Raw genomic sequence first — 27,884 nt, 5'->3', positions numbered from 1 at the left:
AATTTACCAGAGCAGAACTTGTTCTTTTTGCCACTACAGTTTAAAAATTAAATTCCTTTTCCTCATTAGACTAAAGACACCTGAAACAAATCCTTAAAAAAAAAAACTAATCCTTTTAAAAACCCAGATCAGCTCTAAAATTGGATTTCATGAACCCTGGCAAAGAAAGTGATATGCCTAGTTTATGAAACTTTGAAAAAAGCTGGAATAAGATTGCCTGCAGAGATGACCTATTTAGAAGAATCTTCTCGCTCATTGATGACCTATTTAGAAGAATCTTCTCGCTCATTGAAGAAACCGAGGCTTCAGTGTCTGTCGGTGTTTCCATGTGGAAAAAAATCATACCCTAAGGAAATGTGTCCACCATCAGCCTATAATTTGACCTAGCCTACAAGGAGGGCTCAATCCTGTGTTATGTTAAGCAACGCAGATCCACTGTAAGACCAGTTTGTTTTAATAGAGTTTAGAAACTCATAAACAGATGCCACACTGAAGCTTTAAATCTACTCCAAATGATCTCATGCCTATATCATTTCAGTAACCAAGTGGGGGAGTCACTTATTTGAAAGCATTCCCTTGTCACAATGTAGCCTCTTCCCCCTGATATATACATTTTCTCCACTGGGGACAAGGGAGCAGTTTGACTGAGGTGAGGGTTGAACAATCAACCCCCTACATGTGTTCTGAGGTGTTACAGTCATGTGAAGCACAATCACATCTCCACTCCCAAATAGTCTGAATCTGACTTTTGGAGCCTCATACAAATGTCTTTGTTTTGACCTCCCCACATAAAACAAATTCACGCACAGACGTCTTCCAAGCAAGCCAAACCAAACCAAAAGTCCCATGGCAATTGGCGAATGGCGACGGGGGCAGCACTGTGAAATCCGGAAGCCCCTAATCATGGACTGGCACATGGGCAGTGGATACAGACTCAGTCGTCCTGGCTCAAGGACCGAGGCAGTTGAGTAGTTCGGCAGCTATATCCACGACTGAGCAGTCCTATTCAGGATCCACTCTGCTCACCCCGTATGGGGAGGGGGCTAGAAAAGGTGCCCTAAACATAGTCTGCCTCATCTCTCTCCCTGACTGGATTACCGCATCTAGTGGGGTCACCACTTAGCGGTCGCAAAAGACAATTGAATTTTGGAACATGGAATATACGGACATTGCTGGACAATACAGATTGTGAACGTCCTAAATGCAGAACTGCCATCGTCGCGATGGAGTTGAGACGTTTTAATATTGACAAAGCAGCACTGCAAGAAACTCGAAGAGCAGGAGAAGGACAACTGAAGGAAGAAAAAGGATGTTATACCTTCTTCTGGAAAGGACTGCCTGAACAAGAACAACGAATACACGGAGTAGGCTTTGCTATTAACAATAATCTTGCGAAGCTCTTGTCAGAAGTTCCTATTGGCATTAATGAACGACTCTCAACTCCCCAGTTAAAACTGGTCAAAAACCAGCAGGCAACTATTGTAAGTGCTTATGCACCAACATTAGATGCTGATGAAGACAGCAAGGAATTTTTTTATACCCAGCTGGACACCATCTTATCAGAGATACCTAAGGAGGATAAAATTATCCTCTTGGGTGATTTCAATGCAAGAGTTGGGCATGATTTCGATTTATGGCCAGAAACCATTGGGAAAGAAGGAGTTGGCAATAGCAACCTGAATGGCATTCTACTTCTGACTAAATGTACAGAGCATAATCTTGTTACTACAAACACACTCTTTCATCAGAAAAATAAATTTAAAACATCATAGAACCACCCTCGGTCAAAACACTGGCATCTCCTGGATTATGTAATTGTCTGTGCCAGAGATCGTCATGATGTACTCCTCACTAGGGCCATGATGAGTGCTGATGACTGCTGGACAGATCACTGACTAATTCGATCCACTATGGCCATTAATATTGTTCCTCAACATAGGCTCCAAGGAAGAAAACCAAGGTGTAAAATGAACATCCATGCCCTTCAAGATCCTATTAAGCGAGCCTCCTTTCAAACAACTCTCAAGAAACATCTACCAACGAAACTCCCTGAAAATGTCGAGGAACCCTGGATTAAACTTGAAGACATCCATTATTGCAGCATGTGAACAAACTATTGGATACCAAACTAAAAAACATCAGGACTGGTTTGATGAGAATGATAGTGAGATTGAACATATCATCGACAAGAAAAGGAAAGCCTTCCAGATATGGCAGAAAGACATTATCTGTGCTGCTAAGAAAAAAACTTATGCCAGTGCAAAGGCTGAGGTCCAAAGAAGGAGAACTTAAGAACGCCTGGTGGATAAAGAAAGCTCAAGAAATCCAGCACTTTGCAGATGCTCATGATGCACAGGGCTTTTTTAATGCCACAAAGGCCATCTATGGACCAAAAAATTACGGTACAAATCCCTTACGTTCAATAGGTGGTAACAAACTTCTTAAGGATAAAGAGTCTATTGCACTGCGCTGGAAAGAGCATTATCACAACCTCCTTAATCATAACTCTATTGTGGCTGATGAGGTCTTTATGCAAATTCCACAACAACAAACTAGAGATGAGCTTGCAGTATCCCCTAATTTGGATGAAGTCAGGAAAGCCATCAATCAAATGAAGAACAACAAAGCTTGTGGACCTGATGGGATTCCTGCTGAAGTCTTTAAAGAAGGTGGGCCTGAACTTACACAACAACTTCATAAGCTCATCGAACAAAACTGGATGAGGGAGGAGATCCCAGAAGACTTTAGGGACGCCATAATTATCACCCTTTTTAAGAAGGGTGATAGAACAGATTGCAGGAACTATTGCAGTATCTTCTCTCTTGCTACTGCAGGTAAAATCCTTGCAAGGATCCTCGCAAATCGCCTCCTGCCGATCTCAGAGGATGTCCTCCCCGAATCTCAAAATGGTTTCCACACTTCCAGGGGGACAGTGGACATGATCTGCACTGCACAACAGCTTCATGAAAAATGCCAGGAGCAGAATCGACCTTTATATATAGTGTTTATTGATCTGACTAAGACCTTTGACACTGTGAATCGAACTGCTCTCTGGACCATCCGTCTGAAAACTGGATGCCCTGATAAATTTGTGAATATTTTGCGACTCCGTCATGACATGACAGCAACAATTTTGGACAACAATGGCTTTCAGAGCAATCCATTCAGGGTCCGATCAGGCGTAACACAGGGATGCGTCATTGCTCCTACCTTATTTGCTATCTTCATTGCTATGATTCTACACCTTATTGAGGGGAAACTTTCTGCTTGTGTGGAAATCATATATCGAACAGACGGAAAGCTTTTTAATCTCAGTAGGCTGAAAGCAAAAAGTAAGATAATGTCAACCTCTGTCATAGAACTTCAATATGCTGATGATAATATAGTCTCTGTACATTCAGAGAAAGATCTTCAAACTATCCTAAATGTCTTTGAAGAAGTATATGGAAAGCTTGGGCTCTCACTTAATATTAAAAAAACCAAAGTGCTTCATCAACAGGTGCGAACTAGTCCCTCTGCAGCACCATCAATCCAGTTTAATGGTGTGACATTGGAAAACGTTGATCACTTCCCCTATCTTGGCAGCCATCTCTCTGTAAAAGCTGACATCGATGCTGAAATTCAACATCGTCTGAGCTCTGTGAGTGCCACATTCTCCCGAATGAAGTGTAGAGTGTTCAATGATCGGGATATTTGCAGGGAGACCAAAATGCTTATTTACAAAGCCATTCTACTACCGACCTTGCTGTATGCCTGTGAAACATGAACCATTTATAAATGCCACTCCCAGCTTCTTGAAAGATTCCACCAACACTGCCTCCGGAAAATTCTGCAAATTATTTGGGAAGACAGATGGACTAATGTTAGATTTTGGAAGAAGCAAAGACTACCAGTGTTGAAACAATCTCTGGACAGACACTTCCTTTTACTTGAGTTCATCTGACAGTTCCTCCCTTTTGATGGTCCTAAACTTTGTGCATATGACTGAAACCATAAACATCAAGGCACGCATGAGCCACTGCTCTTCAGCTACTGTTTGTGCCAGTCAAATGCTCTTCCCTTTCTCTCTGTTTTATTTAATCTGTGATCAGAGAGGAGCAGTGAAGGGGGGGTAGGAGAGGCTGAATGCCTCAGGCTAAAAGTTGGTAACATTTTCACTTGTTTGCAGCCATCTAATCAGGATTTGCTGCTGTTCCCAGTGAGTGCTAATCTAATGTGAATGGTTAAAGGAAGAGAGAAAAAGAGAAAAGAACCTATGCTGAATAAATCAGAAACGCAGTTAGTTTTATCCTTTTTCTTTAATGTGGGTCGTTTGAACAAATAGTATTTATTTCTTTAATGTTTTTGACTCACACCGTGATTCCTGCTTTTTATTTTTATATCTATTTGAGGGAGAGAGTGGGTAAATAACTCAAAACAGAGTGATAATTTTATTTATTAATCATGATAATAATAATAATAATAATAATAATAATAATAATAATAATAATTTAATTTATGTGTCGCCTATCTGGCCAGTGGCCACTCTAGGCGACGTACAACTCAGTTACAATAAAATACATCATAATAATACAATACAAACGATAAAAATTATAAAACAATGACAGTTCAGAGTAATAGGCAATTAGTCATAGAGATTAACCCTCCCCGGAAGTCCCGAAGGCCTGTTTGAAAAGCCAGGTCTTCAAGGCCTGGCGGAATACATTCAGGGAAGTGGCATGCCGGAGATCATACGGGAGGGAGTTCCAGAGAGTGGGGGCCGCCACTGAGAATGCCCTCTCTCTAGTCCCCACCAACCTAGCTGTTTTAGTTGGCTGATCTTGTCGGGCGGCATAATTGGTGGCGTTGGAGGCGCTCCATCAGATAAGCTGGGCCGAGACCGTGTAGGGATTTAAAGGTTAATACCAACACCTTGAATTGGGCCCGGAAAACAACTGGAAGCCAGTGCAGATCGAACAACACTGGAGTGATGTGCTCCCGGCGACGACAATTTGTAAGTAGTCGAGCCGCCGCATTTTGTATAAGTTGTAGTTTCCGGACCGTTTTCAAGGGTAGCCCCACGTAGAGCGCATTACAGTAATCCAAACGAGAGGTGACCAGGGCATGTACCACCAATGGGAGCTGATGAACAGGAAGGTAGGGTTGCAGTCTACGTATGAGGTGTAATTGATACCAAGCTGCCCGGCTCACTGCCGAGATCTGAGCCTCCATGGACAGCTTGGAATCCAGAACAACCCCAAAGCTGCGGACCTGGTCCTTTAGGGGCAGTTTCACCCCATCGAACATCAAGTCAATATCTCCCAACCTTCCCTTGTCCCCCCACGAGTAGCACCTCGGTCTTATCGGGATTCAGTTTCAACCTGTTCCTTCCCATCCATCCACTCACGGATTCCAGGCACTTGGACATGGTCTCCACAGCCAACTCTGGTGAGGATTTAAACGAGAGATAGAGCTGAGTGTCATCCGCATATTGGTGACGCTGCAGCCCAAATCTCCTAATGATTGTCCCCAGCGGCTTCATATAGATATTAAATAGCATGGGAGAGAGGAGAGAGCCCTGTGGCACACCACAATTGAGAGGCCAAGGGTCTGAAACCTCTTCCCCCAATGCTACTTGTTGATGCCTATCGGAGAGAAAGGAGCGGAACCACTGCAGTACAGTGCCTCCTATTCCCAATCCCTCCAGGCGATGTAGAAGGATACTGTGGTCAACAGTATCAAAAGCCGCTGAGAGATCGAGGAGGCCAAGAAAGGTGAATTCTCCCCTATCTAATGCCCTCCTCATATCATCCACCAGAGCGACCAAGGCTGTTTCAGTTCCATGTCCAGTCCTGAAACCCGATTGGTATGGATCTAAATAATCCGTTTCATCCAAGTGTGCCGACAGCTGATTAGCCACCACTCGCTCAATGACCTTGTCCAAGAATGGTAAATTTGAAATTGGGCGAAAGTTGTTCAAAACTTGGGGATCCAAGGAGGGCTTCTTTAAGATGGGCTTTACAATTGCCTCCTTGAGGACTAATGGCATTACACCCTCCTCCAGGGATGCATTAACCACCGCCTTAATCCCCTCGCCCAATTTCTCTTTGCAGCTCACAAGGAGCCACGACGGGCAAGGATCATTTAGACATGTGGTAGGCTTCACAGTTGAGAGCACCTTGTTCACATCCTCAGAAGGGAGAGGCCGAAACTGAACCCATTTGACCAGCTTGCAACTGGCCAACTCTGGTTCATTTACTGTATCCACGGCGTACGGGATCAAGTTCCACAAGTGTTTGATTTTGTCAGCAAAGTGCTTTGCTAATTTGTCACAGGAGGCTTTTGACTGTTGCAAGGGTTCCTGAGCAACTGGACCGACCAGGCTTCGGACCACTTGGAACAACCTCCTGGGACAGCACTCTGCGGACGCAATGGAGGCAGCAAAGAACTTCTTCTTTTCTGCCTTCACTGCCACTTGATAGGCAGCTATTGCTGCTCTAACCTGTGTCCGGACATCTTCGGAACGTGATTTCCGCCACCGGCGTTCTAGTCATCTCACCTCCTGTCTCAGATTACGCAACCGTGGTGTATACCATGGTGCTAACTGAGTTCTGTTCAGGGGGAGAGGACGTTTCGGAGCCACCCGGTCCAATGCTCTGGTGATTCCCTCATTCCACTCTATCACCAGGGCATCGACCGGGCGGCCTTCAGCAGGTTCCAATTCCCCAAGCGCAGTCAGGAATCCTTTTGGATCCATCAGGCGCCTGGGGCGGACCATTCTAATAGGTCCTTTTCCCCTGCGGAGGGAGTGTGGCATCGAGAAGTCTATATTTACCAGATAGTGATCTGACCATGACACAGGGGTGGAAGAAACCACCCCCAACTTCAGAGCACTTCCCTCCCCTCCCAGGACAAACATAAGGTCGAGAGCATGACCGGCTACATGGGTGGGCCCAATATTACTAAGGTGCAGTTCCCAGGAAGCCATGGTTTCCAGGAAATCCCGAGGGGCTCCAATGAGAGCGGTCTCGGCATGTACGTTGAAGTCACCCAGCACTAATAATTCTGGGGACAACGCCCGTACAGCCGAGACCACCTCCAGCACCTCAGCCAGGGAGTCTGCTGTGCAGCGGGGTGGGCAGTACACAAGCAGGATCCCCAAACTGCCCTTCGGGCCCAACCTCCAGTACATGCAGTCAACAAACTTAGTCCTATGAAGAGGAGGTCTGGCAAAAACTAAAGACTCCCGATAGATGACTGCCACTCCCCCTCCCCGCCTTCCTACCCTCAGCTGCTGTGCGTAACGGAAACCCGGCGGGCACATGGCCTCAAGAATGGGAGCTGAGGCCTTATCCAGCCAAGTCTCCGTAATACATGCCAGGTCTGCCCGCTCATCCAAGATAATATCATGGATGTGTGATGTTTTTTGTACTACAGACCTGGCATTACACAGCAGCAGTCGAAGGTCGGTAGGAATCCTGCATCCCCCAGTTATCATCTGGTTCTGGACAGACCCGGAACATGGGATGGGTATTAAGCATCTATCCCCTGTTCCCCTAATCTGGCCTGGTCTGCCAGCAGTACCATTCCAGCGTCTGCCGCCCACTTTTTCTATAGTTTGGCCCCTCACCCTCCCTGTCACATCCCCCCCTGGCTTGCACATGCCCCTATCCCCATCCGCCGATCAGACAGGCCACCCTCCCTAAAACAATAATAAACCGGAGACCCGCCTCTATCACACTCTGCAACTGTAAATTAATTTAAATTAAAATTAAAATCAATGCAATTTCCATCACATCCACACATCCATATACTTAGAAATACACACTCACTCATAACATACATTCATACAAATACCCACCCAATTCAAATCCGCACAGTAAACATAGTCCCGCACTCTGTACGAACGAACGCCAACTCTGGACCTCTCTTCTTCCACGATGTTATTGTGGCTCCGCAGACGGTTGCAACTCAGTTCTAATTGTTACTTAGCTTTTTTTTAACTTCATACGAAGATTTCCATATGTTGGAGGTGTAGAGGTGTCCACCACAGGCTTGGCTGTCTTGATCTTCCCAGTACAAGCAGTTCAACGAGAAGCGCAGCAATGATGACAATCAAGAGAAGACAGGAGCAAACAGCAATAATAGCTCTCACTCCCTGGGCAGCTGGAACAAATGCTGTGTGTAAGAACCAAAGTAGCAGCCACAGCTGCTCTCTTTCCCTAAGCAACAACAATGTTCCTCTTCCTGCAGGCAAAAAGGTCTCCACACGTCCCTCAGTCTGCAGTCAACATATCCCTCCAAAGGGTAGATGGAAAAAATAAACCACGGCCGGCTAAGGTTCCTGGGACCCAATCCTGCAGGATATAGTGCAAATCAAACAACAGCAATCCAACAGGGAGGGATGATGATCTTGTTTTACATTTCTTTATTGCTGTCGCCAAACTACAGATGCAAAGAGAGACACATCTATGTGGCATTGTTCTTCAAAGTAGAATCATTTTCTTGGTTTTGGTTTTACCTTGATATTGTTGTTCATGTCCTGTTTAAGATGGATAATGCGCCTTTCACTGCCAATAACCATGATGCACATCTCTGGAAAGACTGGAGAACATGCATCACATCTTCTGTAGAGAGAAACCTGAATGTGCGAAAGGAATGGGTTATCCTCTCTCCCTGGTTTCCTCAAATAGCATGAGAGAGGTTTTGGGTGGGGGAAATGAAAATAAATTCCTGATTTCATTATGTACCAGATTGATTGTCTCTGGTGGTCATTTTTATAACCTCTTAAACTTCTTACTGATTTGGGGGTGGTAAAAGACCCAAGGTCAGATTCCTAGGTCCTGTTCAGATGTTACTTTCCCTGCTATGTTTGCATTTGGGGACCTTACTAACTACTATTTCCAGACCAAGCACAAGGGAAAGCCCATATAGAGTGCATTGCAGCAGTCCAGTCTTGAAGTTACCAATATCTGAACTACTGCGGTCAAGCTATCCCAGTTCAGGAATGGTCTCAGTTGTCTTACCAGCTGAAACCTGTGCAATTTATGACACATAGGTGTAAAAAAAGGGGGGATGAGGAGACTAGAAATTAGCCAGTACAGTTGACTGAATAAAAGCAGGTTCAAATCCAAGCTCAGCCATGGATTTTCTCTGGCCTTAAACATAGAAACTGAGAGCTTACTCTCAATCTAATTTTACCACAACCTTGTAAATATGCTTGCAAAAGTTACTAGTCTGCTCTCCTTCACCCCCAAATCCCTAGTCTGCTAGGGGCTGGCAGAGGAGGGAGGGATCATTCTGTCCTCTTCTAGCGGCCAACTTGGTTTCTACCCTGGGTGCAGAGAAGGGGATGGAATGTTCTATCCTTCCTTCACTAGTCCTCCACTTGCATGCATGAAACTCAACAAACTGAACTACCTGTAATTCCTTGTTGCCTCTGGTAAGCCTGTGCTACCGTCTTTTACGATAGGAATAACAGTGACCTCCACACAGAAGGTTATATCCAAGGCTGCACATGTGGAGTTGTAATCGCCCTCAAAATCTGCTCCAGAGGGCCATACAACCCTCTAGAGCAGATATTGAGGGTGTGCAGGGGCTTGCAATGGAGAGGAGAGGAGGGGGACAGTTCTGTTGTGCAAGAGGAAGTCAGCAGCATGATTGCTGATAGGAGTGAGAGTGTGCCAGCATATTACCCCTGTGCTCAAAGATATGCACTGGCTGCCAATTGACTAACAGACTGTCTTCCTCTTACTGTGTTACTATTGGTATATAAAGCCCTTACTGGCTTGCATCCAGTTTACTTAGGGATAGCTTTACCCCATACGTGCCAACTCAGTCACTTCCATCTGCAGAATTTGCACTTCTACATGTGCCACACAGTATTCATTCTGCTTTTGTAAGGAGTCATTCCTGTACTTTGAAACTCCCTGCCTATTGACATTAGGCAAATGCTTTCATCTTTTAGGTGCCTGCTGAAAATGTTTGGCAGGCCTAACCAGATACGTGATTTGGTTACATTGGTACTTAAATTTGTTTTAGATGTTTTATTGGGTTTTATTGTTTTAGATGTTTTTTAATATTTTATTTTTAACTGTATTTTATTATAGATATGTTTGCTGCCCTGGGTTCCTTTGGGAGGAAGAGTGGGGTATAAATTTAATAAACAAACAAACTGTAGGGGTGTTTTGTGGAAGGCTGCCTTTGGTTTAGTGCTGAACTTTTTCAAGACGATTCTAATAAACGAACAGATTACAGATTTCTTTCCCTCTGTTCATAGACAAACAGCATGAAGTGGAAATCCCATCCCCAACACAGAAAGAGAAAGAGAAGAAGAAACGGCCTATGTCTCAGATCAGTGGAGTGAAGAAACTGATGCACAGCTCCAGCCTAACCAATTCGAGCATCCCCAAATTTGGAGTCAAAACTGACCAAGAAGATATTTTGGCCAAGGTAGGAACTATGCTGGTCTCTAGCCAGTTTTACACCAAAAGGGAAAAAAAAGACAGAGTGCAGCAAGGAAGGGCTGTAGCTCAGTAGTAGAACATATGTGTTGCATGCAGCATCTCCAGGTAGAATGGGAATGTCCCCTGCCTGAAATCCTGGAGGGATGCTAGAACTGACAGCCTGACTCAGGCATCTGCCTATGTTCCGAAGCTTTCCCCCTTTGACTATTCTGGTTCTCAGAACATCCACAAAGAGTGAGATGGCAATAGAAGTATAGCATCTCTGAAGGCTTTCTCACTAATCCCTGCTATTACCAGGTATCGGGGTGACAGTGAAACATTTCAGTTCAATTCATGAAAAATATGCTTAGCAGTTCTCTCTCTGAAGCAAGATATTCCCTTATTTAAAGTCTAGCAAGCTGGTAACTGAGGCATTGGAAATGAATGGGATTAGTAACAGCAGACCAATGCTGCAGTTTTACATAAACCTCACTGGAAAACTAGGTATTAGATTCTGTTTTCTGTTTGATTTCATTTTAGGAGCTAGAAGATGTAAACAAATGGGGCCTGCAAGTGTTTAAAATAGCTGAATTATCTGGAAATCGCCCTTTGACAGTCATCATGTACACCATTTTCCAGGTATGCACACCATTTTCCAGGAGGCAGCTTCTCATTTTGCTTTTCCCTGCAACCCTTGCATGCATTGTAATGGCAGCTCTGTTTCTCTCTTTCATTCCAGGAACGGGATTTATTAAAAACATTTAAAATTCCACCAGACATGTTAATAACTTACTTGATGACACTGGAAGACCATTACCATGCAGATGTGGCATATCACAACAACATACATGCTGCAGATGTTGTGCAGTCTACACATGTGCTGTTGTCAACCCCAGCTTTGGAGGTAAGTTTGCAATATGGGAAACAGAAACACAAACTTTTGGCACAGAAACGGAATCTTGCCCTTCATTTTCTGCAGAAATCAAGTGGTATTTGTTTATTTATTTATTTTATTTATTTATTAAATTTATATACCGCCCGACTAGCAATAGCTCTCTGGGCGGTGAACATAAAATAGCATAAAAATACAATGAATAACAAAATAATACTAAAATACAATCATCAATCCAATGCAATAAACATTTTAAAAAGTAAATCAGTGTAACTTAAAATGCTTCAGAGAATAGGAAGGTTTTGACCTGGCGCCGGAAGGAGAGCAGAGTCGGCGCCAGGCGTACTTCCTCGGGGAGACTGTTCCATAGTTCGGGGGCCACCACTGAGAAGGCCCTAGATCTTGTCATCACCCTCCGGGCCTCCCTGTGAGTTGGAACCCGGAGGAGGGCCTTCGTAGCAGAACGTAGTGCATGGGCCGGTTCATATCGGAAGAGGCGTTCCGCAAGGTATCGTGGTCCCGCACCGTATAAGGCTTTATAGGTTAATACCAACACTTTGAATCTAGCCCGGAAACATATGGGCAACCAGTGCAAGCTGGCCAGAACAGGTGTTATATGCTCGGACCGCTTGGTCCTTGTCAGCAATCTGGCCGCCGCATTTTGCACTAGTTGTAGCTTCCGAACTGTCTTCAAAGGTAGCCCTACGTAAAGCGCATTACAGTAATCCAAACGTGAGGTTACCAGAGCATGTACCACTGATGTAAGGTCCTCTTTACTCAAATAGGGACGTAGCTGGGCTACCAACCGAAGTTGGTAAAACGCATTCCTAACCACCGAGGCTACTTGAGCCTCAAGTGAGAGGGAAGAGTCTAAAAAGACTCCCAGACTACGAACCCAGTCCTTTAGGGGGAGTGTAACCCCATCCAGGACAGGGTATATATCCACCATCCGATCAGAGAACCCGTCCACCAACAGCATCTCAGTCTTGTCTGGATTGAGCTTCAGTTTGTTAACTCTCATCCAGTCCATTGTCGCGGCCAGGCAACGGTTCAGCAAATCGACAGCCTCACCTGAAGAAGATGAAAAGGAGAAGTAGAGCTGCGTGTCATCAGCATACTGATGACAACGCACTCCAAAACTCCTGATGACCTCTCCCAACGGCTTCATGTAGATATTAAAAAGCAGGGGGGACAAAACTGACCCCTGCGGGACCCCATATTGGAGAGCCCGCGGTGTCGAGCAATGTTCCCCAAGCACTACCTTCTGGAGACGACCCGCCAAGTAGGAGCGGAACCACTGCCAAGCAGTACCTCCAACTCCCAACTCCACGAGCCTCTCCAGAAGGATACCATGGTCGATGGTATCAAAAGCCGCTGAGAGATCAAGGAGAATCAACAGAGTTACACTCCCTCTGTCTCTCTCCCGACATAGGTCATCATACAGGGAGACCAAGGCCGTCTCGGTGCCAAAACCGGGCCTAAAACCCGATTGAAATGGATCTAGATAATAGGTTTCATCCAATGGCACCTGGAGCTGGCCAGCAACCACTCGTTCCAAGACCTTGCCCAGGAATGGAACATTTGCCACTGGCCTGTAGCTGTTAAAATTGTCTGGGTCCAAGGAAGGCTTTTTCAGGAGTGGTCTCACCACTGCCTCTTTCAGACAGCCCGGGACCACTCCCTCTTGTAAAGAGGCATTTATCACTTCCTTTGCTTCCTTGGTTTGCAAGATGTGCTTAGTTTTTCTCAGTTCAGTGCAGCAAAAATACTTTTTCATTTATTTATTTACGTCTGGCATTTGTATGCCACCCCATAATATAAAATTCTTGGCAGTTTGTTCATATTTGTTTGCTTTTCTCTGAACTGAAGTGTAAAAGCCATATTGTATAGAAGCTATGAAATACCCAGGTAAGTTTCAGCATTCACTCTTCAATTCAACTCTGGCTTATTTTCAGAGGGCAAATTCCAGCATCACACCCAAATCTATTCCAGAGGTCTCCTAACTGTTTGAAGCAGATTTAGGGGGCACTTCAGAGACTGCAGGGCAGAGGATAGGAAGGGCAAGTCCTGTTGCACAAGTGGAATTCCATTGTGCAGGCTTTTAAGGCTTTTCACTGGCTGCCGCCACTGGCAGGGATTCTGCCCACAACACTTCCACCCTCCAACACATTCAGCAGGTACCACTGCACAGATGGAAGCCAGTGAAACCCAGCAGGACTGGGTGGAGGGACACCACAGCCAACCCAAACCTCTCAGCCTGGTGCAGTGGGGGTTTGCTTCCCCTGGATTGGCCTCACTTGGGGCATCTGCTAGGAAGAAAACCAGTTAATGCCTTGTTAAAATGTAATGTGCAGCTGGTATAGCACAGTGGGGAGAGAGCCTGACTGGGAGTCCAGAGTCTGTGAGTTCAGATCCCCACTCGTGTCTCCTGGGTGTAAAGCGCCAGCTAAAGGTCACCCACACAGTGAGTGGCTCAGGGGTTACATGCCCTGCCACCTGTGCAGCTGTGGGCAAGCTGCATAGTCCCAAGGAGCCCATTGCCCCCCAGCTGGCAATTGCAGACAAGGAAGGGGCTGGCTTGTTCAGCTGTGGCAAGCTGAGCAGGCCCTAGCCAGCTGGGGAGGACTAGCCTCAGAGGGAGGCAATGGTAAACCCGCTCTGAATACCGCTTACCATGAACACCCTATTCATAGGGTTGCCATAAGTCAGGATTGATGTGAAGGCAGTCCATTTCCATTTCAGGTGTATTAGTGTACACATCATTTTGCCAGGACAGCAAACGTTTCTAATGCAGATGTTTAGGATTTGGCCTCCATTGAGCTGATTCATTGTGAGACTTAAATTTTAGCACCCTGGTTTCATACTATGTACCAAGCTGCCTTCCCAGTAATTGGACTCTGACTTGATTTGTGGAACAGAAACCATCAAAACTTCCAAATATTTGGGGAGTCATTATCCAAAATCTTTCATAAATGTGGACTTCAATGAACTTTTAAGGAAGGAGTGAATATTGTTAGGATGTGTGTTCAAGTGTTTATACTTGTAGAGATCAGAACTTAAAAGGGGGAAAATTAGTGCACATGTCTTTTATTAAAAAGCGTTTTCTCCATTTAGTTATTTTTCCTTCCCCTTAGGCGGTGTTCACAGACCTGGAGATTCTGGCTGCTATTTTTGCCAGTGCAATACACGATGTAGATCATCCTGGGGTTTCAAACCAATTTCTTATCAACACAAGTAAGTGTGGTTAATTTCTGGTAAAACTGGCCCAGTTCACACATACTAAACCATGGTTAAAAACAAGCTATGGTTTAATGTGAATGAGCCTCATGATGCTGCTTAAAAGTTCCTGGGGTGCTCCTCCCACTGCTCTTGCTGCAGCCGTGCCACCTCAAACAAAACAATGCAGAGTTCGGCTTGTCATGTCATCCAAACACATGCTTGTAGTTTTCCCCGAACAAACCTTGGTTACCACTCATGGATTGTTTGGAGAAACAAGAGTCTGGATTCAGACACTACTACAAGCCAGACTGGCTTGTTTTGCCCAGTGGCAGGACCAGGGGCAGGGGGTAGGAGAAGTGCTGTGGGAACTTTTCGGCAGGATGCACCAACATGCTGCTTGTTCACATTAAACTGTCATTTAAAGAGGGACTATGATGATCATCCTTACTGCTGTTTCTGAGTGGTTTTATTTATGTTTTGTTGTTACACTTGATAGCTATTTTTAATTGTGTAAGTTGCCCAGAGACATTTGAATGATGGAATAATAATAATATCTACAAATGAGCTTTCAAGGCCAAACTACGTATAATTCTCAGTTGCATGATGTTTCTTGGATTTTTCTGTTGTTTTATAACTTAAGTGCCATAGAGGATACAGACTAGGGCGGAAGATACGAGAAAGAGTGGCTTTCTTAACTCTTTCCTCCAGTGGTACAGTTAGGCAATTTTAAACTCTAGACTCAGTGGTCTTATGCTTTTAGTGGGCAATGTGTACTATTTCACTTACTTCAAAATGTGGTAAGATAGCCCTGTTGGAGGCCCTCCTGACCACTCTGCTGAGTGAGACTGTGGGCTTCTGCCCCCAATCATGCCCTGATGGCACCATTGCTTTCTTCTTTCCTCTTCAGTAATTTTTCCATTCAAAATGCCCACTCCCCTTGCTTCTCTGCCCCTATTGAGCAAAAGATATGTATTCCCCCTGCTCCCAGAGAAAAAAACAGCAGAAGGAAAAGAGTTAAGGGAAAAAACCACATACACACCCGATGCCAGCTTTTCATGCCAGACAGCTGCCAACACAGCTTCATCGGCTAGAAAAGGAAATTGTCAACATGGCTGATGCCATCCCTAGTTTGGGCCTCAGTGAGGTGGTAAACCTATATCTGGACTACGCCCACTTCAGACTGCTGGTGGGGATTCATGTTAGGTAGGCAGGCAGGCAGATGGATGGATGGATGGACAGATACATAATTTGAAAACATCGAACAGCACTTTTAGGCAATATTCTTCTAAAACCCATTTGTTTGATGTTTGTTTAATCTATTTATATGCCACTTAAATACTTAAGACAGTCTCAAATTGGTTTATTGCAATGATTAGCATCATTAATGTATAGGTGTTAGATTTGTATGCCACCTTTAAATAAAAAATTTCAAGGCAGCTTACAATAAAACATATACAAGCTTTTCATGACATAGCACAGATACTAACATTTTAAAGCAAAATGTTGCTCCGCCTTCTTCTGCTAAGGCAAATCAAAGGGTACTGTAGCCAAGATGGTAGTTATATCCAAAAGTTTGCCATTTGCTGTAAGTAAGTGATGTCATGTATAGCAAATCCACACTTCTGAATATTCCATCCTCAGTATTCTATAATTTCACCTTGGCTACAGTACTATTTGATTCACATCAGAGCAGATGAAGATGGCAGAAGCAAACTGTTTTTTGTTAATCACTGAATCATGTATACATACAGCTTCTTGCAAACACATAAACATACCTTTTGAATGAGCAATATAACATTTGGACACAAAAATCTGGTAGAAAGGAGAAATTCCAGTTTTGAGTCTTTTTTTAATTATTTGAGATCCTGAACCTTATTTGGATCTAATTTTTATGTGCTTTAACCTTCTAGTGATAATTTGGTGATTCATCCACAAGGAGGAGGATATTTGGAAATTTAAGAGCGTTTTCCAAGCCCTGTTGATACCAAATTCACTTCTACATTGCCTCAGGGTTACAAGCTGAAAACAAAACGTTACAGAATATTTTCAATTAGTGAAAATTAGGAAGACATAACCAACCCTTTCCTTGGGAGCACTAAATTGTATCATCCTTTTACGGTGCAATTGTATTAACATATAATACTATACAACACACCAGGAAAACTTGGTTTAACTTCGATCTGAACATATGAATCTTGGAAATCCTTTTTTCTTTTTCGGTGGGGGGCTGGGGTCTTCTGGAGGACTGTATGTTTTTCAGATCATTTAATCCTTCATAAATTGACTAATTCAAGGGAAAGAGGCACATTTAAAAGTTTCCAGTTCAAATCCAGATTCACTGAGAATGACAGAACGGCTGTGGCCACCTCATACATCTTCACAAATGATGTTACAAATATTTAGGGCCAAAGTTGCTAAGTTGGTTGGTATGTGGAGGGGGTGGGGGACGGGACCATTCTGGCCCTGATTAAATAATAATGACATAATAGTTCAGGAGGTGTGTGTGTGTTTTTTTAGTTCAGTTATTGAACAATAATGACCTAATAGTTCTTCATCCCAACCCACCAATTCTTGCACACAGAATGCCCCTTGGGGAAGGGCCATGGCTTACTGGCAGAGCACAAACTTTGCACGCAGAAGGTCCCAGGTTCAATCCCCAGCATCTCCGGGTAGGGCTGGGAGAGATCACACCTGAAATCCTGGAGAACCACCGCCAGTCAGTGTAGACAGTACCAAGCTAGATGGACCAATGGTCAGACTTGGTGTAAAGCCGCTTCCTGTGTTCACTCAGGGATGGGCCACCAAACAGATGGGGATCCAGAAGGTACAGTAAGTTTAAGGGGGGTGAGAGACACTGGATTGCATTATCAGTGCAGAGAGTTGCTCCTTAGAAACCTGATTTCCCAGTAATCTGCATATCATGTGTATAGGAATAAGCTACTGCCTGCCTCTGAAAGAGATCTTGGTTATAAAGCAATGCATGCTATTTACTTATAAAATGCTAATGTGTTCAAAAATTCTTTTACATACATTCCTGAGAATTACAGGCATCTTGCCACATCACGACATCTGGATAATGATTAGACTTTTTTTTAAAAAAACAAACCCTCTTGTTTCTCTTTTAAATTTTTTTTTTAAATACAGAGCCATAAAAGCGTAAGGATTTTATGAATTAGTCATTCACTGTGGGAGGTTGCTGTTCTAAAAAGCACACCTTTTTTTGTTTTGTCTTGATGCTTAAACCTTTCAGATATTATTATGAGATAAACAGGAGTTCATTGGCAAAGGTTTTCCCCCCTCCCTTCCCACTTGCTGTCATGTTATGCCTTTGGAAGAAAAAGAGCTAGAGAGAGGATTTCTCAGCTCACATGTTTGATACAGGAGAGTGAGATTGCAGGAGAATAAATGGAAGTTCAAGAGCTTCTTCATGCAGTCCTGTTAAGCCTATATATAAAAAGGGGACAGTCAGTAGAACAGACGGTTGTACAACTAGCTTCAGGATGTGGGAACTGCAATAAGCAGAAATGGAAAGTCAACAAATGACAAGCTGTGTTTCCTGGGTCTTGTATCCAGAAGCATCTAGACTGATGTGAGGGAACAAATTCCATTGCTGTGTTTTCCCAAATGCAGCTGATGCCTCATTGAAATGAAATGGACTGCCTTCAAGTCGATTCTGACTTATGGGCGACCCTTTGAATAGGGTTTTCATGGGTATTCAGAGGGGGGTTACCATTGCCTTCCTCTGAGGCTGAGAGGCAGTGACTGGCCCAAGGTCACCCGGTGAGCTTCATGGCTGTGTGGGGATTTGAACCCTGGTCTCCCAGGTCGTAGTCCAGCACCTTAACTACTACAACACACTGGCTTGGTGCCTCATTAGAAGAGTCTAAATAAATGCAAGGTGACTGTTTTGTGTTTCTTCCTATGGGTGTTCCAAGATCTTTGTACATGAACTCTGCTTGATTTCTTCATCATGCATAGACTCTCATGCTCCTCTTTGTAAAGATTTACATTTGGGTAGCACAGGATTTCTCTCTCTACTTCTCCACAGTGGTGAGCAGGGGTAAGCTAGGAGCTTCCTTTGGAGACAAATCCATGCAAAGAAAGGACATGTGGACAATGTGGTACAGGAGCAGCCTCTTGCCTAAGTGCTCAGCCCATGTCAAAATGTCAGCAGGAGGAACTTTATCACCAAATTAACTACAAGCCAGTGAAAGTGAGAAACTCAAATCAACAAAAAAGAGACACAAGTTTACAAAGAGCTAATTACAGAGCAGTTTAAACCCTAAAACAATTGTCAAGAAATAAGTCATCAATGCTGTATTTCTGGCTTGACAAATATGCAATGGAGAGAGCCAGTGTGGTGTAGTAGTTAATGTGTTGGGGTACGACCTGGGAGACCAGGGTTCAAATCCTCACATAGCCATGAAGCTCACTGGGTGACCTTGGGCCAGTTACTGCCTCTCAGCCTCAGAGGAAGGCAATCCTAACCCCCCTCTGAATACCGCTTACCATGAAAACCCTATTCATAGGGTCGCCATAAGTCAGGATCAACTTGAAAGCAGTACATTTACATTTTTAAATATGCAATGACAGCAGTGGAGGGAGGGGGAACTCCTCCCCATCTGACATGATGTAAATGCAAAGGAGTCTTTTGGGGAAAAGTTCTGTGATGTGTTTGCAGATTCTTGAAATTTTGCAAAGCATGCTTCTTCTGGGGAACAGTGGAGACAATTGTAGCTGAAGGAAGGTGTATTGTCAAATATTGCCACATGCAGTCTGAACTACACAGTTTCGTTTTTGTTTTGTTTATTTGGCATTTGACACATAACAGCTGTCATGCTTCAGAAGGAGAGAAGTGTCCCAGGCTGCTCAAGAGAAGCACTGTGATGTTTCAACCATTTGAATTATAAATTGGAATTTTTTGATACCTTAAGAATGTGAGAATCAGAAATAAAAATTGTGGAAAGGTAGGGAAAGGGATATAGGCTCTCTTAACATTCTTCCTTGCAACTATCTTGCAGACTCTGAACTTGCCTTGATGTACAACGATTCATCAGTCCTGGAAAATCATCATTTAGCTGTGGGTTTCAAGTTACTGCAGGAGGAGAATTGTGACATTTTTCAGAACCTGACAAAAAAGCAGAGGCAATCATTGAGGAAGATGGTCATCGATATTGTAAGTTGTCATTTCAATGTACTTCCCTACCTCTGCACTTTATGCATCCCAAGTTTTCAAATATAAGCTGCAGCTAAATTATCGTGTAGTAGGATGTAATATTTTAAATCCCAAATTGCACACATTAGAAAGTGCTGTGTTGGAAACATTTTTACACTTTCTTTTAACTGGGCAGATGGTCACTGGCTTAGAATTATTTTGCATGTGCAAAAAAACTGAAAAACTACTACTGAGTAGTGACTACGAACTGTGACATACACAATGACTGTCCTTAAGAACACTGAGAAAGCATTTGCTGTGCTTCCACAAAAACATCTTTTGATTTTTCTTTATTCAGTTTCATTGTAAGATAGATACAGACTTATTAGTGTCGCTGTAGATTCTAGCTGAATGTTTCAGTGTGAATACTGCTGCTGGCTGTGCTAGTTTAAATTCCACACCAACTTAATAATAAATTTAGGATGTAGACAATTTTAGTAATCTATCATTTTCTCTTCTCTTCTAAGGTGCTTGCAACAGATATGTCTAAGCATATGAACCTGTTAGCTGATCTGAAAACAATGGTTGAAACTAAGAAAGTGACAAGCTCTGGAGTTCTCCTTCTTGATAACTATTCAGACAGGATTCAGGTAACATTTATATGCTGTATGCTATAAACATGGATCTAATCTTCCCATCATGCATCTTCCAGTTGACCTACATGTCTTGATTAACTAATTGTCATTCCCACTTGCAAAAATCATCTCTCTTGAGCATCAGTTATGTCTTATTAAGTATGTTTTGCATGGAACATTGAATTTTATCTGTCAGTGAATTCTTTCCCAGTGCTTGAGAGCAGCCAAGTTGCACATCTTGATTAAATTTGCTATGGCCTAACTCCCACATTTCTCTGAAACTGATCCGTCTTGCACTTACAGCATTTTTGGCCTTTTAGTATAGACAGGAGCTACAGATGTGAGATAATTGGGAGGCTATTAATGTCAGTGTGAAAAACAGACAGCACATCATCCCTTTGCTGTTCAGAATAAACCTTGCACTCCATGTATTTTCAATATTCTGATTTCACGCTTGCCAAATGTGCAAATGGAAAAAGGGCTTTGTCTCCACAGGTTCTCTAGAGAAAAACATGTTTTCTCTCTATTTTAGGTTCTACAAAATATGGTACACTGTGCAGATCTAAGCAATCCAACAAAGCCACTCCAGCTCTATCGCCAGTGGACAGATAGAATAATGGAAGAGTTCTTTCGTCAGGGAGATCGAGAAAGGGAGCGGGGCATGGAGATAAGTCCCATGTGTGATAAGCACAATGCATCAGTAGAAAAGTCACAGGTAATCCATTATAAGAGAGCAGTACACAATGCAGTTGATAGAATATTAAACAGTGTTTTAGTTGACAAAATGTTAACTCTTATATTTATGTTTACAATTTTTAACATTCATGATTTAAAGCAGGGATGGGCAACCTTTTTTCTGTCAAGGGCCACATTCCTTTGAGGGTGATCTCTTAGGGGCCAGATACCAGCAATGGATGAAGCCAGACACAAAAGTGTTCTGGATTTACTAATTTGGAATTAAGACCACTCTTCTTCAATTTTCACCATCGCTATCTCAAATTAGAATCCCCAATCCTCTGTATACTCAAATAAGTATACACAGGATTTTCATTTTTTTTTTAGTACAACAGACCAATACAGCTGTACACCGCTGTAATGTCAGAAGACCCTGGCCCTTTCCTCTGGAGAACGAATTTTAGCTGGGTATCAAGGCAAGACAAAATTTGTTGATCCCTGACAAGGATCCTTGGTAATATAGGATGCACGAGACAGAATAGTTGCCGTATGCATCTGTTAGGATTGTTTTAATAGAGAAAATGGGTAAAGTTAATTCCTTCTTCTCTGGCAATAACACCTCTCTCTTAATTTTGCATTGTAACAGGTGGGCTTTATAGACTACATTGTTCATCCTCTCTGGGAGACCTGGGCAGACCTTGTTCACCCAGATGCCCAGGACATCTTAGACACGCTGGAGGACAATCGTGAATGGTACCAGAGCACAATCCCTCAGAGTCCTTCTCCTGCCCCAGATGACCAAGAGGAGGGTAGACAAGGCCAGACAGAAAAATTCCAGTTTGAACTAACACTGGAGGAAGATGGTGAATCCGATACAGAAAAGGACAGTGGAAGTCAAGTAGAAGAAGACACCAGCTGCAGTGACTCCAAGACTCTTTGCACCCAAGACTCAGAATCCACTGAAATTCCACTTGATGAACAAGTTGGAGAGGAAGTGGTGGAGGAAGAAGTGGAGGAGGAGAGGCAGACAGAACCTTGTGTGCTAGAAGAACGTTCTCCCGACACGTAACAGTGTGACGGCTCAGTGGCTCTCTCTGTCTGTTCTCCTCTCTTTCTCTTTGTAAGAATTGAAAATGGTTTCCAAAGTGCATGTCACTTGGCACAGCCATGGTCACACCTCACTGTCATCTGCCAGAGATGTTTGTTGATCAAAAACTGATCTTGATTACTCAGTTTGGCACTCAGGAATACTGTAACCAGAATTGTTCATCTCCATGGCATCAGAGAGCAAAGGAAAACACCTGCAAAGAACAGTTTAATGAGAATTCAACTTGGCAGATACAGCCAGAGAGAGTGTCTACTCCAGTCTGTTTTCAAAAGGAGTAAAGGCTGGTCCAAAGCTAGTGTGTGTGTGTTTTGTATTGGTTTTTAATTTCATGAGAGAGGCATTAGTAGCATACACCACCAGAATCTGAAGAAAGCGGCCAGCGAGTGATCCAAGGTTTCTAGTGGAAAGTAAACACACTCAAATAATGGGACACAACGTGAATCTGTTACCAGTAGGAAGATGAAGCTGTGGAAATCACATAATTTTCTAATTTCAAGTCTTCCTGACACATGACTGAAAAAAGTGTAGCTCAGTGGGTTGCACTGACGTCTGCATTTTGTATTATATGTAAAATGGAAATCTTTTGTAGAATTTACTTTTATTATTAAATGTATTGAGGTATTATATTTAAAAGAATGCAACACCCTCAGAACTTCATCTACCACTGATTCTTCTCCCCCCCCCCCAAAAAAAAAACACAAAAGAGTAACTTGCAAGTTTTCAGTACAAATATGTGCTACACTGGATAAATCGAGTTTTATATTTGTTTGCACTTAAATTTTCATACCAGTTCATTCATATAAAGAAACCTTTTGTGTTCTAGACCAATGACAGCTATAAAATGCTCTTTTCATTTCCCTCTCGCCTCCTGTATTACAGAAAACATGTTGTTTGTTGGCATTAATTTCTGGATTTTTCATTGTAATTTCCCAAAAGTAGCAATATATCATCTGTGATGTGTTTTTTGTCCTCAGAGATGGCTTAGTTCTGCAGACCCAGCCTTTATTGCTGTGGGCTTACTATACTCAACCAAAAAAAAATTCTGAAATCTAGTGGACCACTAGAGTAAAGGTTCCCCAAAATTTGAGCTGCAACCCATTGGTAGGTGGCAGGATCCCTGAGGATTTAGCACCAGTGGGATCCAGAATCTGAAGGACTATGACAAACAAGAGGCTTAGTGGAAGAGACCCAGAGAAGGCTCCCAAGTAAAGATAAAACTCCATTGGCAGCTCCTAAGAACAAAAGTTGGGGGCCTACTAGAGTTGTGATTTGCAGGTCTATGGCTAGTATGAATGTGGCTCTGTTGCTATAAATGCAAACCTTTGTTTCTAGCTATGTATGTGAAATCATGAATGGTCAGCCCGGAATATTTGCTGTGCCAGCAAATATTAAATACTTTAGATGGGGGCATACAGTCTGCTGTGACAACACAGCACTACAGACTGTACTGTAGTATTTACAAACTATTCCTAGTGGAATCTTTGTTGTTTCAAAAACAACCTGAGCCAATCTCTCCCCCCTCCTCCCAAATTAGTCCTCCTTAATAACTTTTTTTTTTCTTCAAAGCCTGGGCAGAAGATACAGTGTGAAGTGGTCATTGTTAAATCAGGGTCTTTTAAAATCAGGCTTGTTGCTTTTGACCTTGAATATGGCAATATATATATAATTATTTTTTAAAAAAATCTGTTAGAATCTTGTGGAAAGGATCCAACATTTTTGTCTGATCAGTGATGGATTGTTTTTTGGGGGGGGGGGCTTTTGCTGTCCTATTGAGAGGTCACGTTGAACAAGTAAATGCCTAGGGTTGAATCATTAAGGATAAACAGGGTGGGAAACACACAATCCTATAAAATGGCAGATCAGAAAAAGCATTTAGAGAATGCAGTGTAGGCTGCAATCCACAACAGAATTAAGTTCTATTAAAGCTATTGATTATATGGGGCTTATGGACATTTAACTTTGTATTGGATTGTGGCCTTAGCCTGCAACTAGTACATGTGGAAAACCCATGCTCAATGGTACAGACAGCAGATGTGGATTCAAATCCCTATCCTCACTTGACCTTTGCCATGGTTGTTGTACTACATGTTCAGGAATGACTATGACTTGTATAGTCAAGTTCATGACAATCCGTGACGGCATCTGCTGCCCTATCAACATGGGAAATTTTCTTGCCTATACACATCATTCATATCTAGCAGTGACATATATGGACATAGACCAGCTCTTCTGCATATGCAAGGTCCCTGCTGCATAGATAGTGTGATTGCAGGGTTGAAGCATCTTCATCACACTGGGTTTGAATGATGTTTTGACACAATGAAAACAGGATTCGATCATGCTTAGAGGTAGACCTGTTGAGGTCATAACTAACTTAAGACCCATTGGTTTCAGTGGATTGACCTCTTAAGCATGACGTAACTCTGGATACAGCCCAGATAATGTATTTAGTTGGCTGAACCAAGGAATATTTGGAACATATGTGAGTATAAGATTTTTGATTAAAACACTGACAAGAATTTTATTTTTAAGTGCATTTTAATGTGTTTAGTCTACCTTTTAGCTCTTAATGGCTTTTATTGAAAAGAAATACTAACTGGGGAAGTGGATGAAAGAATTTCACCATGTTGTTGTCAGCATAGGCTCATGTTCTCCTTTCACTACTTTGACATTTGTTAGTCCCCAAGAGTGCCTGGAATCTTAATGAATAAAGCAATATCAATTCCAAATATCAATACGGACCAGGAAGGGTATTTTATGTGCACTAAAGGTTTAATCCTACAAACTGGGATAACCTCTAGCTTGAGCCAGCAATAGACTTACGTACTGGGGAAAGACTGCATCTATGGGGCGGGGGTCTGGCCTTTTAAACTTGCATGAATAATGTTGGGTTATTTTTTTTAAAGGGACTTTTTTTAAAGCTGTTCATGCATTGCTGGATCTGGTTAGTGTACACCCTGTAAGATTAAACTGTCATAGAAAAAGAAGAGGTAAAGAAAATGCAACCATATTGTGTAGAATACACCCATACACATGGACAATCAAGTGGTAGAAAACATAAATCAGTTTTAGAGCCAGGGATCGAATGCACTGTACAATCTTTTTTGTTTTTGGTTTGCCAACGTGTGCTTTAGCACCAGCACACTACTTTAAAGAAAATACTATTGAAAAAGTTATTTTACATGTTTTCTGTCTTTTTCTTTTTTTGCCATACAAAAAATGCAATGAATTGGGTATTGTATAGAGAAGTGGGAAAGAGAGAGATGGCGAGGAACCTGAATTTGCATCTACACTTTAGCTTGCAAGTTACCGTTCTCAGTAATGTTGTTTGTGTTTCCTTTTAATTTCTGGTTTTATGTCATTGTTCTAAAAACAAAAAATTATGATCAGACAATATAGGTAGAACAAATCACATCAAAAGTTTTTTTAAAACAAACTTGATGAAATGAATTTTACAGACAGCTTTGACAATTCTTTTTAAATGCATTTATTTATTTTTTATTTGTGCCATGCATATTTTTCTCACCAAATGACCTTACTTGTAATAAGTCTTGTTTGTCTCTGTTTACAACCATGTATTTATTGTAATGTATATATTGTAATGTTAATTGTAAATTATAAGTTCTTATTATAACATCATCCTTGCCAGGATGGTGTTGCTATATTTGGAAACTCTTGGTGAGAGAATTAATATTGTGTATACATATTCCCCTTGTACATTTTTCCCTTCTGTAATATATCCTATATCACCTTAGAGCTTGTTTATGGAAGAGTTGAGAAAAATTATAAAATATATAGATATATACATTAAAAGCTGCAGGTCTTTGGTCTCAGGGCTGTGCCTTAACTTTAAACAATATTTTATTCTGTTTTGCTGCATTTGAAAGAAGGTCCTTGTGGAACATGGGCTGGGCATATCTCCACCGCCCTTTTGATTTTTTAAAGGGACTCTAGTCATCACCCCACTAGGATGGTCTGTATTCCAGTGGACTTTTCTCTAGGATCCCATTCGAAGCCCAAATGTTAATCTTTGGCATAAATCTGCCTGCCTGATGGAGTGCTTTCCTTTCTTCAGAATGTGTCTTAAGGGATCACTTTATCCTAGCCTTTATGAGCCTGCTACCCCTCCAGATGTTTTGGACTATAATTCCCAACAGCCCTAGGTAGTTGTGCTGACTGGAACTGATGGGAGTTGTAATCCAAAATACCTGGAGAGCACCAGGTTGGTGAAGGCTGTTTTATCCATTCTTCCCCTCTCTTAAAAACAAACAAAAAACAACCAATCAGGATGGGCACTCTGAGGTGGCAATGCCTGCCCCTACCCCATTGAAACTAGAAAGTTTGTTCCTATTCATTTCAAGGGGGCTTGCACAGGAAATATTTCAAGTGGTTTGTGCCCTTGTTATTAACACAGCAACTCTCTCAATTAGACCTACTTTAACATTGTGTAATAAAACAATGTTAAGCCTGATTTTCCCTCCAACACTAATAGTAAGCATTTCACGCAGCCAGAGCTTGCTCCTGTATAAATAGCACTGTGGATGTATGGATAGCATAGGTGTAAAGAATGACTGTAACCTTTTAGATCTTTTAAACACTATTTTATTTTATTGCAAAATTTGCAGTGTCTTGAAGGTGTTGTCTTGCTGCTGTAATTTTGTAGTATCGGATACCTCGTCACCATTCCAATAATGCCCAGCCCTTGTAGCGTGTGACTGTTCAGTGAAAGGAGAGATCCTTTTTCAAGGAAAAACATAGCCTCCTTTTTGACACAAACTGTAGATTTTAGCAGCCCTGGCCCAAAGGAATATGATTGCTTTTGTTTTAAACAGTATAAAAGGGACACCATAACAACAGAATTACTGAACAATATTTTTGTTGTTTTCAGTTTGGTTTGTTTCCTTTGGGTATGTCTTCAGAGTGGCAAATTGTGTGAACATTGCAAATAATTCAATGGTTTCTTAGCCTCTCTTACAGCCTATGGGATAGTACTGTACGTCAAATACCTTCATATGAAATTTTTATATGCAATGGAAATAAAAGCATGGGTTGATTCTGCCTCGATACTGTACTTGACCATCTTTTTGCAAATAAATTTATATTACACTGTTAATTTCCCATCAGCAATAAGATTTATTTTTAAGATTCCCACCCACTTTTTTTTGTATGTGTCTAAAAACAATTTCACAATTAACTCATCTGAAGCAAAAGGTTGCAGAACAGTCCACCCTCTTATTGAGTGATCAGGCAGAAAGGAATATATTGGATTTATTGTCCTGCCTGTTGCCATTGATTTGTCTTCTATGCACAAAACAGTCTCCCTAATGTAGCTAGAGACCATGAATGTATGGGAGTAGACAGGGTTTTTTTTCCTCCATGTATATCCTTTGTTGGATGGAGAACCATGAATACAAATTACTGCTGGAATGTGCAACTGCCCAGCCTGCTTCATGGCCAGTTAGATACAAGTAGGTTGCTATTATGTTGAATAGCATCAGCCTAGCTGTTCAGCATTGAGAGTGGGATAATGTTGGATTTAGTTATTTCCCCTTCCTAGAAGTACTACTGAGAGCTACATACACTCAGGCCTTGCTGGTTTGCATCCATAGGTTTGGATCAGGGTTCTTGTCAACACGATTTACCCTTTCCATAGCTCAACCTCCACCAACCTCATGTCCTCTAGATATTTTAGGCTGTCAATCCCATGGCCATGCTGGCTGGGGTTAATAGGAATTGTCCAAAACATCTGTATGGTACCAGGTTCACATAGGCTGCC

At 42.4% G+C, this 27,884-nt stretch overlaps 1 protein-coding gene across 17 annotated transcripts in view; it reads left to right on the top strand.

Annotated features, from left to right (window-relative positions):
- Nucleotides 1–27,193, top strand: part of PDE4D (phosphodiesterase 4D) — a 1,048,840-nt gene extending 1,021,647 nt beyond the window's left edge. For all 17 annotated transcript variants that reach the window (XM_061618437.1, XM_061618426.1, XM_061618453.1 and 14 more), the window contains 8 exons: nucleotides 10,259–10,431; nucleotides 10,965–11,063; nucleotides 11,164–11,328; nucleotides 14,451–14,550; nucleotides 19,557–19,711; nucleotides 20,218–20,340; nucleotides 20,858–21,040; nucleotides 21,647–27,193. In XM_061618437.1, coding sequence (XP_061474421.1) covers nucleotides 10,259–10,431; nucleotides 10,965–11,063; nucleotides 11,164–11,328; nucleotides 14,451–14,550; nucleotides 19,557–19,711; nucleotides 20,218–20,340; nucleotides 20,858–21,040; nucleotides 21,647–22,069 — 1,421 coding nt within the window. In that variant the 3' untranslated portion in view covers nucleotides 22,070–27,193. The remainder of the gene's footprint in view (nucleotides 1–10,258; nucleotides 10,432–10,964; nucleotides 11,064–11,163; nucleotides 11,329–14,450; nucleotides 14,551–19,556; nucleotides 19,712–20,217; nucleotides 20,341–20,857; nucleotides 21,041–21,646) is intronic.
- The last annotated feature ends 691 nt before the right edge of the window (nucleotides 27,194–27,884 follow it).

This window comes from Rhineura floridana, chromosome 1 (genome assembly GCF_030035675.1).
Source record: "Rhineura floridana isolate rRhiFlo1 chromosome 1, rRhiFlo1.hap2, whole genome shotgun sequence".
In the NCBI taxonomy this organism is placed as follows: domain Eukaryota; kingdom Metazoa; phylum Chordata; class Lepidosauria; order Squamata; family Rhineuridae; genus Rhineura; species Rhineura floridana.
The sequence above is the reverse complement of the archived record's forward strand: the minus strand, read 5'-3'. Positions and strand labels throughout refer to the sequence as shown.